General features: G+C 42.2%; 3 protein-coding genes across 3 annotated transcripts in view; 2 read left to right on the plus strand and 1 right to left on the minus strand.

Annotated features, from left to right (window-relative positions):
• ZW10 (zw10 kinetochore protein) overlaps positions 1-7,039 on the minus strand; it is a 41,369-nt gene extending 34,330 nt beyond the window's left edge. The window contains exons 1-2 of the mRNA XM_033121536.1: positions 6,850-7,039; positions 4,876-5,010 (exon numbers count right to left, since the gene is read on the minus strand). Of these exons, the coding sequence (XP_032977427.1) occupies positions 4,876-5,010; positions 6,850-6,954 (240 nt within the window). The 5' untranslated portion in view covers positions 6,955-7,039. The remainder of the gene's footprint in view (positions 1-4,875; positions 5,011-6,849) is intronic.
• An 807-nt stretch (positions 7,040-7,846) lies between these two features.
• Positions 7,847-9,626, plus strand: LOC117030528 (E3 ubiquitin-protein ligase TRIM13-like). The gene is given in 2 exon segments (XM_033120646.1): positions 7,847-8,566; positions 8,568-9,626. Coding segments are annotated over 2 exon segments (1,224 nt in total). The 5' UTR covers positions 7,847-8,038; the 3' UTR covers positions 9,264-9,626.
• Positions 9,627-12,185: 2,559 nt separating this feature from the next.
• On the plus strand, positions 12,186-13,936 carry CLDN25 (claudin 25). Its single transcript, XM_033119250.1, is given in 3 exon segments — positions 12,186-12,283; positions 13,229-13,517; positions 13,519-13,936. Coding segments are annotated over 2 exon segments (687 nt in total). The 5' UTR covers positions 12,186-12,283; positions 13,229-13,248.
• The last annotated feature ends 5,003 nt before the right edge of the window (positions 13,937-18,939 follow it).

The following is an 18,939-nucleotide window of genomic DNA, read 5'->3' on the forward strand; positions in this document are numbered from 1 at the left end:
GTCAAAATTTCCCCCATGTTTAAGAAAAACTTTCCCCCACCTCAGCAACCACCCTACTGCTTGCTAACTTATTTCTCTCCTCCCTGTCACAAACATATTTCTTGCAAGAGTGATCCAGACTCACTGTCTTTACTTTCTCACCTTATTCACTCTATAACTCTATGATCTGGTTTCTACCCCCACCATTCTACCAAAACTATTTCAATACAGTTGGTGCCAAAACCACCAATCAATTCCTTGTTGCTACATCCAAAGCATAAATTATCAATATTTAACTATTTGTCAGGATACTGTCACTGCCCTTCCCTTCGTTCTATGACACCATTCGTTACTGATTTTCCTCCTTTTCTTTGGCCATTCCTTTTCATTTTCTTTTGGGAGCTTCATTTTCCCTCTGACTACTTCATACATATTGATATTTCTTTCTCTCTTCTTACTCTGAACCAGTCGCTTTCAAAAAATAAACGTTCTTTGCCCCACCCCCATCCCGGGACATTTGGCAATGTCTGCAGACATTTTGGCTTGTCACAACTGAAGGAGTCCTGGCACCTAGTGAATAGAGGTCAGGGAACCTGCTGAACATCTTACAATGTACAGGACAGACCCACAACAAAGAATTATCCAGCTCCAAACATCAACAGTGCCTAGGTTGAGAAACCCTGCTCGATACACTCTGGCAACCTCATCCATTCCCACAGCTTCAATTTCTAAGTGCTGCTATCTCAAGTCCACGTTGCTTTCCTAACCTCCAAACATGGACATGGACAGAGTGACATGCAAACTGCCCATTAAAATCCATTCTCCCACTTTCCCACAGTAATAGCACAGAGCTACCCAACTAGACTATGTTCTAGCATCCCTCACAATTGGATGTGACCATGTGTTTAAGATCTCACCAATGGAAAAGAAGCAGAAGTGATGTGCACCATTTCCAAGTCTGAATCCTATTAAATAGATGTGCATAAGAAAAGATGAAATTGTGCCATTTGCAACAACATGGATAGATCGAGATTTATTATGCTAAGCGAAGTAAGTGAGACAGAAAGTCGAGAACCATATGATTTCATTAATATGTGGGATATAGAACTGAAAGCAACAAAGGAACAAGACAAACAAATAAAGGAACAAAACCTCGGGGTGGATGGGTGGCTCAGTTGGTTAGAGTGCGAGCTCTGAACAACAGGATTGCCACTTCGATTCCCACATGGGCCACCACAACTAGATTGAAGACAACCAGCTGCTGCTGAGCTTCTGGAGAGCTGGCTGGATGGCTCAGTTGGTTAGAGCGCCAGCTCTCAACAACAAGGATTGCCCGTTCAATTCCCGCATGAGATGGTGGGCTGCGCTCCCTGCAACTAAGATTGAGAACAGCAACTGGACTTGGAGCTGAGCTGCACCCTCTACAACTAGATAGAAGGACGACTTGGAGCTGATGGGCCCTGGAGAAACATACTGTTCCCCAATATTCCCCAATAAAACTTAAAAAAAAACAAACAAACAAAAACTCATTGACATCGACAATAGTTTAGTGGTTACAAAGAAAGCAAGGGAGAAGGTGGCTGGTAGATGAGGGTAAAGGGGGTCAAATATACGGTGATGGAAGGAGCACTGACTCTGGGTGGTGAGCACACAATGTGATAATATATACAGATGATGTATTACAGAATCGTACACTTGAAACCTATGTAACTTTACTAGCCATTGTCACCCCAATAAACTTTAATTAAAAGGAAAAATAGAAAATAGATGTGCCTCCTCTGTGCCCTCTCTTTGCCCTTAACATCCAGCTATAATCTGGACATGGGGAGAGACCAACTTCAACCATGCAAACAACAAAATCCTAGAGCAGTGCTTCTCAAACTGTAACATACATAACACTTGGTGAATCTTATTAAAATGCAGATTCTGATTCAGTAGGTCTGGGACGGAACCTGAGAGCCTCCATTTCTAACAAGCCACTAGGTGCTGCCAACTGTGCTGCTCTACAAACTATCAATTCTTTAGGGGTCTCTCACATTTCTGCACTGTCTTGCAAGTGAAACAATGGCTTTCTTTAGTTCTGAACTATCTTTTCAAGGATGTTTGTGTAGTAGTAAACAGCTTAGAAAACAGAGATGGTGTTTCCCACTAAAGCCAAAAAGCAGATATGCTTACTACTCATTGTAAGAGAGTCAGGTTCCCTACACTCAGTTCTCTTCTATAATGCAATCCACTGCACACTGCCCTTTAAGAACTGGGGCTCGGGGCACTGCACAAAAATGCTCATACTCTGGCTACTGCTGTGAATAATACACTGCCCTTCATCTCTCACCCACAGGGTTTCGTGTCTTCTAATAGAATCATGAAACTGTGGCAGGTTATCTTGCTGACTTGAAAGTAGGATAAACGCTCAGATCCCCTTCACAGTACTTGACACAGACTATCCTAGAGTAGCAGGCCCTAGGTTGTAGGATCAGCTAGCCTATACTACAATTACAAAATATGTATTTTGTCTGAGCCACTGTACTTCAAGTTTACTCACTCCCTACCTCTCAGTATCTATCTTACTCTCCGCATCCCCAATTTTTTTTACAAGTCTAGCTTCATCTTAATACAATTCAACTGTGCAGCTCCATTTGGATATCCCATAGGCACCCCATATTTAAAATCATTTCCCCTACAAAAACCTACTCCTTCTCTAGGTTCTCTACTTCAATGAATCGCACATCAATGACCAAGTTCCCCAGTTATCCTTGATTCCCTGCATCAAGTCCCAAAGATCCTATCTCTTAAATGTCACTAGGATTCATCCACTTTTCTCCATCCCCATCGCCACTGACTTTAGAGCCGGTCACCAACCTGTCTTGTCTGATTCCTTCTGCCTCCTTGTGCTTTAACTGCCTTTCATTTCCCTCATGTCCTTTTCCCAAACTGCAAGTAAAATGGGATTCCTAAAATTCAAATCTGATGTCACTCTCTTACTTAAAATCCTCCATGGCTTCTACAGTACCATCAAGACTATATCCGTATTACTTAAACTGACATATAAGTCCTTGCTTATCTTTGTAATCTCCCCTCACGTCCCTTCCCACCACACTCTCTAAACATAGTCTATGGAACACCTGCAACTCTCCAAAAGTGTCATCTCTCCATTACCTCCATGCTTCTGCAATGCTTTCCCCTAGGTCTACCTAAAACACTCTTCCTTCCTCTTCTGCCTACTCACCTATCACTTCAGGTTTTGATTTGGACACTATTTCCTCCAGGAAGCCATACTTAGCTACATCCCCTCTCTTTAATTGGGATTATTCCTATTTAATATGTATCACACTATTTTACTCATCTGTAGAAGGCATGAGAGATTCGCATTTTGAAATAAAAACTGTCCAGTTCTGCAACTATCACAATGTCTGGCAACTTCTAGATGTTCAATAAATATACCAAATGACTGAATAAACCCCTTTATAATATCCACCTAGTGAATCTAATTCCCATTCTCTAGCAATAAATTTAAATCTTTCTCTAGTACGCAGGGCTTCAAATCTTGTTTCTTTCATTGTTCTTCAGATGGTACAGTATTCAGGTCTGGACCTTCTCAAGTAGACCAGCCACCTTTCAAAATGTAACAACCAGAAGTGAATAAATTTTGCCAGCCATAGTCTGGCCAGCGAAAGATATATAGCCCACCACTTTCTTGTTCCAGACACTTCATTTCTAACAGTACAGTTTAAGATTGCACAATTGACTCATTGATCAAACATATACACACTGAAAATATTATTTGAACTGTGCCAGAGTTGTAGAGTAACAGATTTATTTTTGTTAAAACCTCTAATCAGAATCTTTGCTAAATTGGCTATTAAATAGATTTTCTGGGTAAACTAGTGGTTTCCCCACTTGTGATTCAAGTTTTATAGAAAAGTTTTGAAAACACATTTGTTCACTTTCCTTCTTTAGTAACTATCACAAAGAGAAGAGATTTGGTGTCTTTCGTTAAGGACCTTGAGAATACCTCAGCATCTTGATTTTGGGTATCAGTGAGCCCTGAGTAATAATTTAGAAACAGATATAGAAGAAATCTAAGATTAAACTTTGTTTAAACCTCCAATATCAGCTTGATTTCTTTCAACTGTCTTATTGTTTCTAAAAGGAAACTGGAAGTGAAAAATCTTGGTGAGATAAATATATGTGAAAAACGTTTTTAAATTTATAAAGCAGGCATTTCTGTTTCCAGACTGGCTTACTTCTTATTGTGATGACAGCACTCCAGAAACCTGCCAGACTTTCCATAAGAAATATAGCAAACACTAGTTCCACAAAGTCACACAGTACAAAATGGCCCAGATTCTCTGTGTGTCCAAAGGAAATTAACCTTATGACAGGAAGTAGAATGGTTGTCACTGGCAAACGGAGACCATTTTCCAGAAGAAGGCCAAAAGACAAAGATTGTGCAAAAGACTGAATGTGTTGAGGCCAGCTGCAGATATAAGAGAATGTTGGCCATTAACAGATACAAACATTTTAAACTGACAAAAGAAAAAAAGGTGACAAAAGAAAAGAACAGATGATCCAGTTTTAAGCTTCATCTGTTTTTATTTTATTATGAAAACAATAAAATAAAACACTGAGATTATTTTTTAAAAATGTATAAAGTGCTATTCAAATGCAAGACTTCATTATAGCTAAAAAATGTTTTACCATAAAAAAGAAATAGTTTAAATTACATTTTTGGAAAATATGTCTATTTTAAAGTCACCCTAAAATCATTTAATTCAACTTCCACTTACCAAAGGAAAAGTGAGGCCTTAAAAAGTTGAACAGAACTGAAATATCTTAGGAATCAGGAAGCTGAACTGCCTCCCTACAAACCTACCCAATATATCAAGCTATTCTTACCTCACTCTCTATCGTGGATTTCAGCTGGTCAATGTCATGAGATAGCTTATCCACTTGGGTAACCAGGTCCTGTGCACTCTGCATGCTAGGCAGGAATTCACTATACTTCTTGCTTATCATACTGCACACCTCACCCTATAATGTAAGACAGAAAAATTACAATGAGATCCGTGGGGAACTCTCTTAAAAATACACAGCTCATCTTCCATTAGGCATTTTCCATGTTGGAGCCTTCTTGACAGTTACCCACACCCATTCAATTTCCCTCCAAGCCAATGGGTTTCTTTAAAAAACACATTTTTCCCACCATTAAACGTCCCATAACATTATTAGGAGGCAAGAAGACAATGATCACCAAATCCCAACAGTGCCCCGAAGTGTACGAACACTGGAAAAGAGAAAGGCAGAGCCATAAAATCTCTTATTGATATTATCAGGTCAGATTATAGCCACCAATCTGAATCATATACCTAATAGAAAAGAAAGCAAATGGATAATTTAAATCCATAATCTGTATAGCTCGATCAATTTATGGATTTCTAGCTTCTTGCTTATAAAATTTTAAGGCCCAGTCTTATAACCCTAAATTGATGAGTTTCATCCTCTCTTTTAATTCAAAATAATTCAATAAACAAATTATTGAACAGTTTGCATTGAATTAATCAATGCTTTGGAAGACACAAAAATAAATTATGCTCGCCCACAAATAAATTCCTTTTGGGTAGGCAAGATAGTACACACTTAAGTAACCAGAATACAGATATGTAACACAGCAACAGAGTTAATGTCCACCAGGAGCACAACTGAGAAAGAGATCACCTCTGCCTGAGGGAAAAATGAGGATCTCTTTCATGCAGAAACTACATTTGATATTGAAGTTGAAAAGATGGGTAAAAATACTACAGTAAAAGATGGAAAAATGACAATATAAGCAAAATCTGGGAACTTAAAAAAAAAGTGAGCCTGCTTGGAGTATAAAAAGTAAATTTCAATTGGCTGAAGATTCAAGTTGGGAAAAGAAACTAGGAAAAGGAAGGATAAGTTAGGTCCAGAACATGTAGGAGCCATGCTAATGTAGCTTAATTGTCCTCTTTCGGTTATACACAAAGCGGTGGAAAATTCTAAAGTCATATTAAAGAAGCAATGCCAGTGACACAAATACTTAAAATTTAAGACAGCTTTTTCGTAAAATAACACCGGTTTTGTGCCTTTATGGTACACTGCCAAAACTTAAATCCAGAGGTACGCAGTACACCTAATTTTAAATGAAAGCAACAAAGATGTGGGCAAATACTGGCAAGGTAATAAAAGCAGTGCAAAGTAACACTGTGTGTGGCTATGTGCCGGCCGTTTCTGTATCAATCTCAAAGCAGTTGGGTCCACAGAAGCGCCAAGCACACGTTTTGTAACTCTCCATCCCCCTCAAGGGCCTGGGGATGGAGAAGAGAGTTTAATAAACACAGTCATAGATTTTAAGAACAAAAATGTCAGGGGGCAGAATGGGGCAACCCTCCCAAAGCTATTACATTCCCCAACACACCGTAAAAGAGGAGTGGGTGGAGGAAGTAAACACTCACAGATGGGGAGGAGTCCGGCCCCGTTTCCACCCCTCTGGTTGCTCCCCGCTCCAGACACCTCGGGCTGCCAGTCCCACCCCCCGGCTCTGCGGCCTCTACTTAGGATGCCTCCGGGTTCCCCTACCCCACGCCTCCCAACCTAACCCACTTCCCAACACTCCCCCAGCCCCTGCCTCTTCCTCCGCACCGTCCCAGGCCTCCTCAGTCCCCCACCCGCCGGGGCTCCCCTACAGACTCCCTCCTCAACCCACAGACTTCCCAGCCTTCCCACTCCTAATTCTTCCCACCCAACCCCACACGTGACTCTGCTCGTATCCACTCTGTGTGCCCCTATCCCTCTCTTCTCCGTCCCGTCACACAATGGTCCTGCGTCCCTTTTACTCAGCCCTGCCTGTACCTTGATCTCCTCCACCCGCCAGGTAAGGTGGCTGATCTGAGTGCCCAGGTCCTCCTTCTCCAGACTCCCCGAGGGTGCCAGAACTTTCGTCACGAACGAGGCCATCGCCACGACAGATTTCAACGTTCACAGGGTCACTCACTCTTCTGCAGCCAGCGCGGCAGTCCGGGTCCCGCCGGCAGCCTTGGCGCGCGGCCTGCCGGGAAATAAAGTCTCGCGGGGCGGGACCGCCGCACGGAAGGCGACGGCTGCACTACAACTCCCAGCAGGCACTGCGACTCTCCTATCGTGGATTTTCCACGGCGTCTCGTAGTTGGCAAACTGGGAGACGCGTTTTCCTACTTTGCTGTTTTCAAATACCATGTCTCTTCTCGTCCGTTTTTCACTAGAATAAATGAAATGTTTTTACCTAATAACCAATCCTAACTGAACCTTTTTAAATTTCAAAACGCTTAGCTGTGAAATGTAGCTAGCCAGAAGACCCGACGAGTCCAGCTTGATGTTTTTTTCGTTAAATATTCACTCTCGTGGGCCGCATTGGCCATCAGAGTCTAAATGAATAGTGCCCTCGAATTGTGCAACAAAGTGCGTCACCTCGTTATAAATAAAAGTCTGCCTATAATTGCACTCCTTTTATAGTGCATAGTTTATATTACATCTATGTACATATATTACATACGTATTTAGTATGTCTTTGTACATATGAATATACATATATTACATCTATGTAATATATTACATATTTATATTACGCAGGTATAAATCACATTAGTACTGTGTGAAGTAGAACAATATACTCAGCACTTCCTATCAGAGAATACAAATCAATTTTATCAAAAGCTTTTCAAAATTCTCATTATTTAAATGTCACACACTGGCGCTTCCCGGCGCCGCGCGCAGCCCCTCTGGAAGGGAGAAAAGCGAGCCGCCCGGGGCTCTCCCCTCTTTCGGGCGCACCGCAGAGGACCCCGGAAGGACTCCAGCCTCCCCTCATCCTCTCCCTCTCCCTGGGAAAGGCGAGCCTCGAGAGGCGGAACAAAGGCGAAACCCAGCGGGGAAGGCGGACCGAGTAGCCTCGTTTGATTGTCAGTCACAGCGTGAAAAAAAAAAATCCAAAACCCTGATTTCTTTTGCGCTGGGAAATAGTAACCCTGACGAATACACCTGCTTGCAGAGGACAGAGGATGTGATGGAGCTGCTTGAAGAAGATCTTACGTGCCCAATTTGTTGCAGTCTGTTTGATGATCCCCGAGTTTTGCCTTGCTCACACAACTTTCGCAAAAAATGCTTAGAAGGGCTCTTAGAGGGGAATGTGCGGAATTCGTTGTGGAGATCATCTCCATTCAAGTGCCCCACGTGCCGTAAGGAAACTTCAGCTTCTGGAGTCAATAGCCTGCAGGTTAATTACTCCCTGAAGGGGATTGTGGAGAAGTACAACAAGATCAAGCTCTCTCCCAAAATGCCAGTGTGCAAAGGACACTTGGGGCAGCCTCTCAACATTTTCTGCCTGACTGATATGCAGCTGATTTGTGGGATCTGTGCTACTTGTGGTGACCACACCCAGCATGTCTTCTGTTCTATTGAAGACGCCTATGCTCAGGAAAGGGATGCCTTTGAGTCCCTCTTCCAGAGCTTTGAGACCTGGCATCGGGCAGATGCTCTTTCTCGCTTGGATACCTTGGAAACTAGCAAAAGGAAATCTCTACAGTTACTGATTTAAAGGTTCAGATAAAGTGAAAGAGTTTTTTGATAAGTTACAACACACATTAGATCAAAAGAAGAATGAAATCCTGTCTGACTTTGAGACCATGAAACTTGCAGTTATGCAAGCCTATGACCCAGAAATTAACACACTCACCACCATCTTGCAGGAACAACTAATGGCCTTTAACATTGCAGAGGCCTTCAAAGACGTGTCAGAACCAATCATATTTCTGCAACAGATGCAGGAGTTCAGGGAGAAAATAAAAGTAATCAAGGAAACTCCTTTACCTCCCTCTAATTTGCCCACAAGCCCTTTAATGAAGAACTTTGATACCAGTCAGTGGGAAGACATAAAACTAGTCGATGTGGATAAACTTGCTTTGCCTCAAGACACGGGCACATTCATTAGCAAGATTCCTGGGACCTTTTATCCGTTACTTGTGGTAGTCATTCTGCTTGGCTTTCTCATTTTCTTTGGTCCTGCTATATTCCTAGAATGGTCTTTAGTTGATGAATTCTCAACCTGGAAAGACCATCTTTCACACTTCAGTTCCTGTCTGATTAAATCACCTGATTTTGTAGAACAATCAGTTTTTTACTGGGAACAAGTGACAGATGGGTTTTTCATTTTCAGTGAAAGATTCAAGAATTTTACTTTGGTGGTGCTGAATAACGTGGCAGAATTTATGTGCGAATATAAACTATTATAAAATCTGTTTCAAGTACATTTCTGTCTTTTGTTAGACACTTGTTAGAGAATGGAATGGTAGTCCAGATTTGGTCAGATTCCCGTCAGGTCTTTTCCTCCAAAAGTATTCCTTTCAAGAATAATGCCTTACACATGTTCAAATTAGGTAGCATAAAGATATAAGTGAAATTTAATGGTACAGTCCTGAATCTTTCCTTTTTAAAGAGGGCTTATGAAACAAGCATCCTACCCCCAATACTGGTTGCATTTATGTTGTGTAAATAGGGGAGATGAGAAAGCACATGACCTAATATTGTATTTTTTTTTTAAAGATTTTTTTTATTGGGGAAGGGGAACAGGACTTTATTGGGGAACAGTGTGTACTTCCAGGGCTTTTTTTCCAAGTCATGTTGTTGTTCTTTCGGTCTTGGTTGTGAAGGCTGCAGCTCGGCTCAAAGTGCCGTGTTCAGTCTTGGTTGCAGGGGGTGGAGCCCACCATCCCTTGCAGGAATCGAGGAGTCGAACTGGCGGCCTTGTGGTTGAGAGCCCACTGGCCCAAGTGGGAATCGAGCTAGCAGCCTTTGGAGTCGGGAGCACGGAGCTCCGACCGCCTGGGCCACCGGGCCGACCCAACCTAATATTGTATTGATGAATTAGTATAACAGTGATTGTTCACTTAAGCATGTAATAAAGACTACTCTTGTGAAGCAAAAAAAAAAAAAAATGCTACATACTGAAAAATGTTCACAATACGTAGTATGGTATTCCTTTTTTTTAAAAAAAATAAAGGGCTATTGATACATATACAGAGGTAAAGAATGTACACCAAATTATCTCTGTGAGTGGTGGACTTACGGTATTTATTCTCTTCCCTGTATTTTTCTATTTTTCTGCAATAAACATGCACTGCTTTAATTAAAATCTTATCATTAATTTTTTTAAAATGGTATTTTGTGAGGATTGACTCCAAGTAGATAATGACCCTAAGATCTTTGTCAGTTTTAAGTGTCTGTGGAACAATATGCTTATCCTAATGAGGCAAGGGCAGTTTCCTGTGACATGTGCAAAGGAAATTGAACTGGGTTGAAACAGAAAGCACAAAGGACAGCCATAATAACATCCTAGGACGCTATTCAACCTAGAAAACCAAGTCAACTTTTGTTTGGTAGAACTGTTAGCCTCACTTTGAATTCTAAATGCTACTAATAATAAACGCCTAGCGAGAAAGAACCTGCAGACAAAATTCCTGTATTATGTATTTATTGAGCAACTACTATGTGACAGATACTGTGTTAGGCTGGGAATCCAAAAATATTGTATAAATAATCCAAAAATAGTGAATAAATAATCCCAGGAAAATACGATCATTACTATTTTGGAGGCAAATGAGAGATGGATCCAGATTTTGTGGGACCTAAATCTTATACAGTTGCTGGGAGGAGGAGGACTCTTTAAGGAAAAGAATATATAATAACAAATACAAAATTAGATGTAGGCCTTGGAAGAGGCCTGTGCAACTAAGAGGCCCTGAAGCTTAATCCACCTCAGAGGAATGTACAAAGGGCAGAGGAGGAGGAGCACCCAGTCTCTGACTGAATCAGGGAGGTTTCACAGTAGGAAGAAATCCGAACTGAGACTGGAAGGAGGTACCACTTTGAGGATGAAGGGTTGGGATCTATGTATGCCCACAAACACAACTACAGAAGCTCCGCCTCTCCCTGGGCAGAGAGGCCACAAGGATAAGCTAAAGACTCTTCCTCAAGATTCCAGGAAAAGACAGAGGAGAGAAAAGACAGAGATAGGCTGAGGAAGGAGAAGAAAGAGGAGAAAGGAGAAGAAAGAGCATCAGGAATGGAGTGGGATCGCTACACATAGACCATCGATGCATGCAGGCATGAATGAATACTTAAATAAATAAAAAGAAATTAATACGAGGTCCGACAATTAAGTTCACGAACTTCTAGCAAAGCTGTTGTTAACATTTTTTGATATCAGAGAGATTATTCATTATGAATTTGTACCAACTGTACAGTTAACCAAGTTTACTATTTGGAAGTGCTGAAAAGCCTGCATGAAAAAAACGAAGAGGAAAACATCAAACAGAAATCTGGATGGATATAGTACAAGCAGACAGCATTTCCAGGGATGTATAATATTTTGCCATCATATTGATAGAACATGTGGTTGTTATAAGAACAAAAGGAGCCTGTAACTTGAAAGAGCATCCCCTTTGCTTCAAAATATGAAGGAAGGAACAGAGACTGAGTGTGGGTATGGATGAAACAAGATTGGTGTGATAGATAATTTTTGAAGCAGGGTGATAGGACATGAGATTTCTTTATACCATTTGCTCTACTTCTGTATATGTTTGAAATTTTCCTATAATCAAACCACAGGGAACAAAAGAGCTTTCCTGATGATCCTGCTTGCCTCCCTCCACCCCCACACCACCGATAATCTAATCAGGATGCTTGGGTGCCATCATTCAAGTATAGTCAGGATACTGCTTTCTCCTTGCTGACTGTTCCACATCTCTGCTTTCATTTCCTAGTGTACCATAGGGTAATCAGTAGGTTAAAATATGAATAAGGGAATACATTGGTCAACGTTTATGTCTTCAATATAGCAAATCCCAATTTCCTTCTGTGTTTTTTCCATAAAGATTAACCCTCACCTGCATGCTGTGTCACCAATGTGCAGGCTCAATGCAGGAGGAAACACTGTTGGAGTCTGGAGACAAGAACATGAAATGTCACAGTCCATGCCACCTGGTTCAGGAGTTGGATCTGTTGCTTACCAGTTGGGAGACTTTGGCAAGTTACCTAACATGTATGTCACAGGGGTGGTGTGAAATTACGTGAGGATAAAGTATCTAACCAAAGTCTGGCATTTAGCTGCACTCAGTAAACGCCAATTATTTTCTTTTCTGTCAGAACCTGCCTCTCAGCAGCAACAACAAATAAGGATGGACGCTCATGTGACTACTGTCTATTTATGGTCCTAGCAGCAGCAGGAGGCTGGAGACAGAGCCCTTCCCTCCAGGTATAATCTGGGTCAGTATGGGTTCCTTGCATTGGGGAGTTTTCCATTTTTTTCTGCTTACAAAAACCCTAAATGACAAATTTATAAAATACCAGGGGTGCCAAAAAATGTATACACATTTTTAAGAGATGTTATCTTAAAATGTGTATACATTTTTTTTGGCACCCTCTGTATATAAACAAACACAAATAAGGAAATTTTAAAAATCCACAATTCTTTGAATAAAATAACCATGGGTAACATTTTGTGTTATATGTGTATAGATATAGATATAGACATACACATAAATATACATGTACATATACATATATGCACTTTTTAGGAAAGTGAAATTGTATTCTATATACTCAATATACTTTTTGGTCACATGCTTTTCTCACTTAACACATGAAAAACATTTTTCATGTCATTAAAATTTCTTCTGTATCACTTTAAAATGGTTGCCTGGTATTAACCAAAATGTACAATTATGAACAATATTTCAATGGACATTTCCATAAATCTTTGTATATATTCACAATAAATTAGGATAAGTTCCTGGAGGTAGGTTATACGTATATTTAAAAGTCTGAACCATGAAGTCATTTATGTTGCCCTCCAGAGAGATGACATCAATGTATAATATATTCCCAGAACATCATTCTTGTCATCTTGGAACTGGGAATGATTTTAAGTTTATGAATTTATTCATCAAATATGTATTAATGGCTTACTGTCCTGGTTTTTGGCCTTTCTTGGGACCCTCCCCCAGAATTCACACCCACATCTGATCTCGGGCACTCTCTGTAACCCAAACATTGCTGAGTTCCTGGCACCCGCCTCAGCTGCTGCCTAGAAAACTGAAACAGGAACCCTCTCCAAATGCGAAAGATCTTCCACTCAACAGCCCCCAAAAGTCGTCCCTGCTAACCAGTCACGGAGCCACTTGTCCTCTTTTTCTTTCAGCCTCTGTGGAGGGAGCAACCATGGCCTGGAGTTGCCCTGGGAGAGCCCAGTTCAGGGCACTGCTCCTCTCTTTTCTTGCCTGGGTCTGCTCATGTTTCACCACTGCCCAGCCCCAGTGGAAGACTCGCGGTCTGGAACTGAACGAAACGGAGACCTGGACCATGGGCCTTTGGGAGGTCTGTGTGAACGCAGAGGAAGTTGCTGCTGTGTGCAAGTCCTTTGAGTTCCCCTCATCTCTGCCTCGGGAGCGCCAGGTATCCCGCATCCTCATGGTGGCCCCCACGGCGAGTATTTTTGGGGCTTCTGCTCTCTGGCTTTGGGTCTGAATGCTGCCAGTTTCACAGGATCAGATGGGTATTTAAGAGGCATCTTTGCATCCTGGGAGGGACTTTGGAGGCATCAGCTTCAGTCACTACCCTCTTTCCAGTCTCCTGGGTGGCCTCCGCCACAATCCAAGACTTCTGGATTGACAGCATCCCTGAGATTGTGCCTTGGTGGGAGTTCGGAGATGCCTTCTACCTGGGCTGGGCTGCTGGTACTTTCCTGGCCCTCAGTGGGTTACTCCTCATCTTCTCAGCCTGCCTGGGAAAAGAAGATGTGCCCTCTCCCCAGATGGCTGGTCCTACAGCCCCACCATCCTGAGCTCCAGCAGAAGAGTCTGATGGCTCTTTCCATCTAATACCAAGATTTGGGAACTTGGTCATCTAGGACTAGCTTCTGCCAAGCAGTCTCTGGAATAAAGAGATGTCAGTAGAATCCTTTCTCTTCCTTACCCTTCATCACTCTGAATTTGTTTGCCTCATTTTTTTGTGTGTGTGTGGGGGGGGTGGTCACTGTCCTCTTTGTTAAGGATTTGACAATCTTTGTGATATGGTGATCCTAATTTCAGAATGAAAAATCAAGTCACCGTTTCGAACAAACATGTATCTCTGATTTAGATCTTATTTATATAAAACGCTTTTAAACTCATAACATTAATTATATACTTTATTCTTTTATTACTGAGGAAAATATAAAATTACATCCATATAGAAAATCTAATGTGAATAGTCACTGTATATGTAGATAGAAAAACTGAAGAATATGCCTTAGCAAATGACAATGAATTATTGGCCTAGAATAGCACCTTAGGATAGGAACCTTCAATGCATCCGTAGATTCTTACTATCCCAAAGGGAAGACATATTCTTGTTTCTGCTACGTTGTAAGACTCTGAGTGGTCTGCTCTGTCTCCCTGGCGTGAAGGTAAGAAATGGAGTGAGAGAGTGATAAGGTCATCAATCATCCTGGCTTTAGCGTGAAAACTGGAGAAGTCCTGGGCAAACCAGGACCCAGTTGGTAACCTCAGAGTGGCTGTGCCCAAGAACTGCCAATGTGGGCATGCATGTGGAGAGAATTACAAGCTCTTCAGAAATGTCTTTTACCATGTGCAAAATCATGTTATAAATCCCGTAACTTTTAACGCAAATGTCAGCAGACCTACCCAGGCTGTGGCTACAAATGAAGCCCCTTTCACAACAATGACCCAAGTTCCTTTGCTTGCCCCACTTGCACCAGCAGGCCCTCTGCCTGACTACCCCACCCCAGGTCTTCCTCAGGCATTGCTGCAAGTCCTCAAGAAGGAGCCTCATGCTTCCTCATAAACCTGTCAGCAGACACCACCCTGCACTCGCCACCCTGTTCCTGTCACTACCATCTGTCCCCACTCCCTTAATTGGATGAAAAACAGCCACCATCAGTCCTGTTGACAATCGCACAACTAAGGGGTACAACAACTAAGGGTGATGGCTTCCGATGTCCCCAAATAGGTGATTTCACCCTGTTCGGAGGCCTGCTGGATTACTTGCAGAACTGAGACTCCTCCCTCCCCACAGGGGCTCTGTGCTGTGCCAGCTCAGCTCTGAGACTGAGCTGCTGTCTCAGACACCTTGTGCTTCACGATAAAATAACCCTGACATAGCCCTGGCATCTTGAGATAGCCCTTGCTCAAGCAAGAAACACACACATACACACATACCTCAACACAAGAATAAACAAGTCTGTCAGCGTAGCCCAAGTCAATTCCCTCCTTAGAAAAATGACTCTTTTTTTCCCCTGTGAAAACAAGCCTGTCCAGGTGCAATTTCATCTTTAGCGTTTACCTTCTTGCTCAGAGTAGGGTTCTCCAGGAGTCACAGTTTCTCCAGAAGCTTCTTTCCCTTTTTTTTTTTTTTTTTTAAGATTTTATTGGGGAAGGGGAACAGGACTTTATTGGGGAATAGTGTGTACTTCCAGGCCTGTTTTCCAAGTCAAGTTGTTGTCCTTTCAGTCTTAGTTGTGTCGGGCGCAGCTCAGCTCCAGGTCCAGTTGCTGTTTTCTAGTTGCAGGGGGAACAGCCCACCATCCCTTGCGGGAGTTGAACTGTCAACCTTGTGGTTGAAAGGATGCACTCCAACCAACTGAGCCATCCGGGAGCTCAGCGGCAGCTCAGCTCAAGGTGCTGTGTTCAATCTTAGTTGCAGGGGGCGGAGCCCGCCATCCCTTGAGGGAGTCAAGGAATCGAACTGGCAACCTTGTGGTTGAGAGCCTACTGGCCCATGTGGGAATCGAACCGGCAGCCTTCGGAGTTAGGAGCATGGACTTCCAACCGCCTGAGCCACCGGGCCGGCCTTCTTTCCCTTTTATGTATGTCCTTTTGCATATATCCACTTGGCATACACAAATCCAAATGAGAGGTAAATACATTTGAATATAAAAAGGCAGTTTTCATCAAAGTTGTATTCTGGCTTTTTCTGGTTCCAACGCTCATTTTATCAACTACTGCTTCTCAGTAAAGTTTCAAAGCTCTTTGGACCAAGTTTCAATCAGGGGTGAGGCTCAAATACCCCAAAGGTATCCTTGGATCCCAATAATCTGATCGTTTATTCACTCACTTAAATACTTACTGAGCACCTTCCATGGGCCAGGCATTGTGCTAGGAACCAGGAATAAAATGGCAAGACAAAATTTATCCCTGTCCTTTAAACAAATGGAAATTGTGACCATGACAAACTTTACAAGTTTAAAAAAGGTACATGGTTCTGTAAGATCATGCAATAGGAGGAATTTAACTTTGTCAGGGAGTCACGGACAGATACCCTAAGGAAGTGATAACTGGCTAAAAGCAAAGGATAGATACCAGTTTCAGATAGAAAGAGAAAAATGTCTAAAGCAAAGCTGCTGAGTTAGGAAGGAGCCAGATACTGTAGGGCCTGTAGGTCAGGTTAAGGAAGTTGTCTCTATTGTCAGAAGCTCAGGAAGCCAAGCGTGTGGCCAGGAATAGCTCATTCCCCAGGGACTGTGGCAGTAGCCTGCCTCCTCTTTCCTGACACCTTGTCCCTGTGCAGTTTCCCTATCACACAACTGGTAGGATTTAAGACTTTACAAGGAACTTTCACATATTTTTATTTACAGAGATTTATGTAATGTATCCTGAGCTTTTTTTTTTTTTTTTTTGATGTTGAGATAACAGACATTATTTGTTTTGCTAATGAGGAAATTGATATTCAAAGAATTTAGGCAACATGTCCATGGCAAGTAATTAGCTGGTCAGGACTTGAATCCTGGGTTTTGATGCCATGGCAGTCTTTTGTCACTCCATCCTGTTGCTTCATGAGGATTGGTGGCTGAGACAATCCACCAGACCAAAGGAAAACCTTAGCAGCAAAGCAGGAGGAAAAACCAAAAACTTACAAAGAAAAATCTTGTCCTTTGTGCTTTTGTTGAGGTCTAAACAGGGTCTTTGTTGCCAGGTAGCTCACATGTGCCTGTGGGTGGCTTATACCTCTCATCCTAATCCCACATTTGCAGGTGCTGATATTTTTCACCAGCATGTGATTATGCCTTCCTCTGAAAAAAAAAAGAGAAAAAAAAAGAACAGAAAATAGTCTGTCTTCCTAACACTCCTTAAGGACACAAAAGCATTTTTTAAATGGAGGTGGGGCAGGCACTCTTTACTGATTCCCAAATGGCCAACAATTTATGTCGTTCCCAGAAAGGAATGTGATTTGCATTCTGGCCAGAATCCACTTTTAGAAAGTCTAAGAAAGAAGATGATTTTCACCTAAAATGGCCACTGTTTTTATCTATCTGTTTTGTAGGGAAAATAATGAGAAATAAAAATAGAACTAATTAAATCTTAGGTTCAACTCAGCCTTTTGTCATACATTTGTGGCAAATTATTCTAACATGAAAAACATTTCTTCCTTGTGGTTACACATGGAGAGGTGTGTTGTCATATGTAGTAGAAACAGAAAGGGACATCAATCAATCAATATTTCAAGTCAAAAGCTTTTATTGTGTGCACGCCATTGTAAGAAAATAACTCAGGGACTCATCAAATTCGATATAGTTTAGAATCTGATGCTTTCAGTGCTATCTTTTCCACCAGCCTGTCTTTGGGTCTGAAAATTTCACCATTAGTAGATAAGGCATTCCAGGAGGTTCCTATTAAAATACTCATCTGTTACCCTTCTGGGCCTCTGAGATTAGTTCTTGGGAAAAAGTCCTATGGTACCCCAATATGGGCTAGACACATTTTGGGAGGGAGAAAGGGAAGTCAGAAATGGTTTAACGGGCTTTTGGACAGGAGATGTGTCTTAGCAGCCACGGTTGGAACAATGAGAAACTCAAGGGTTAGGAAAATGTTTGCAGTCACTGGCCTCTAATACGGAACTAAAAGAAGCTGAGTCCACTTTCTACTCTACTAATCCATAGATTTTTTTTAAGCCAGTCATTCTCCTTGCCCCCTCATCCACATATATGGATGTGGGATGGACTATTTTATTGCCCATAATTTTGAATAGAGCCTCAAAGCGAAGTCCCCTTGGGTGATACATGAGCCATAGTCTAAAGAGAGGGGCTCAACACATTGCTGCTAAGATGTGGTCAAACTGGTCAGCCTTCACACACGATAGCCTACTAAGAGAAGCACAGAGCTACATTAGGGAGGGTTCTTGAAAGGGCATTCATAACAGTTGGGAGTACTGTGATGCTCCCTACCCTTGTCTGTGAGGAATGGGGTGGAGATGGACCTCAAGAGACCCACTCATAGTTGGGAGTTATTCCCAGGAGGACTGGTATCTGACACATACACCCCACCCCTGCTGATCCGCTAACTGCTACCTCAGCTCTGCTATCAGAAGGGTGCCCAAGAAAAGTTTTTGGGAAAACCTGCCCTGTGTTGTGGAGGTACAGAGAAGGGTGCCTGACCGTCATCACTGGAGCCGCCTGAAGCAGGGGACTAGCTGGAACGGAGCATGGTGGCAGCTCCCACATTCTGCCTTGTACTTGGGAAGGATGGTGAGCTTTCCCTACCCAAATAGATGCTGGGGAAGGCAGTCTGGGCGGCCCGTCCCAGGGCACTGCTGGAAGAGTCAACGACAAGGGCAGGAGCTAAGAGGGACTGTCAGAGTTCAGTCAGAGAGTCCAAAAGCCCTATCGGGAACAAGGTATGGGTTTTCTGAAGAACCCATAAAATGTCCCACACATGAACTTGTAGTTGCATTCTTGCCATAACGAAGGACATTTGAGAATCAAGGGAGTACAGTTAATATCGCCAATAGATTCTTAGAACTGCGATAAAACAACATATAATGAAACCAGTTTTACCATCGGCTAATTGATAAAAACAACAGTTAAGTTCCTAGAGCATCTACCTCACCAACATTATAACAAAATGGTATTGAACAAAC

Source organism: Rhinolophus ferrumequinum, chromosome 11 (assembly GCF_004115265.2).
Source record: "Rhinolophus ferrumequinum isolate MPI-CBG mRhiFer1 chromosome 11, mRhiFer1_v1.p, whole genome shotgun sequence".
Lineage (NCBI taxonomy): Eukaryota > Metazoa > Chordata > Mammalia > Chiroptera > Rhinolophidae > Rhinolophus > Rhinolophus ferrumequinum.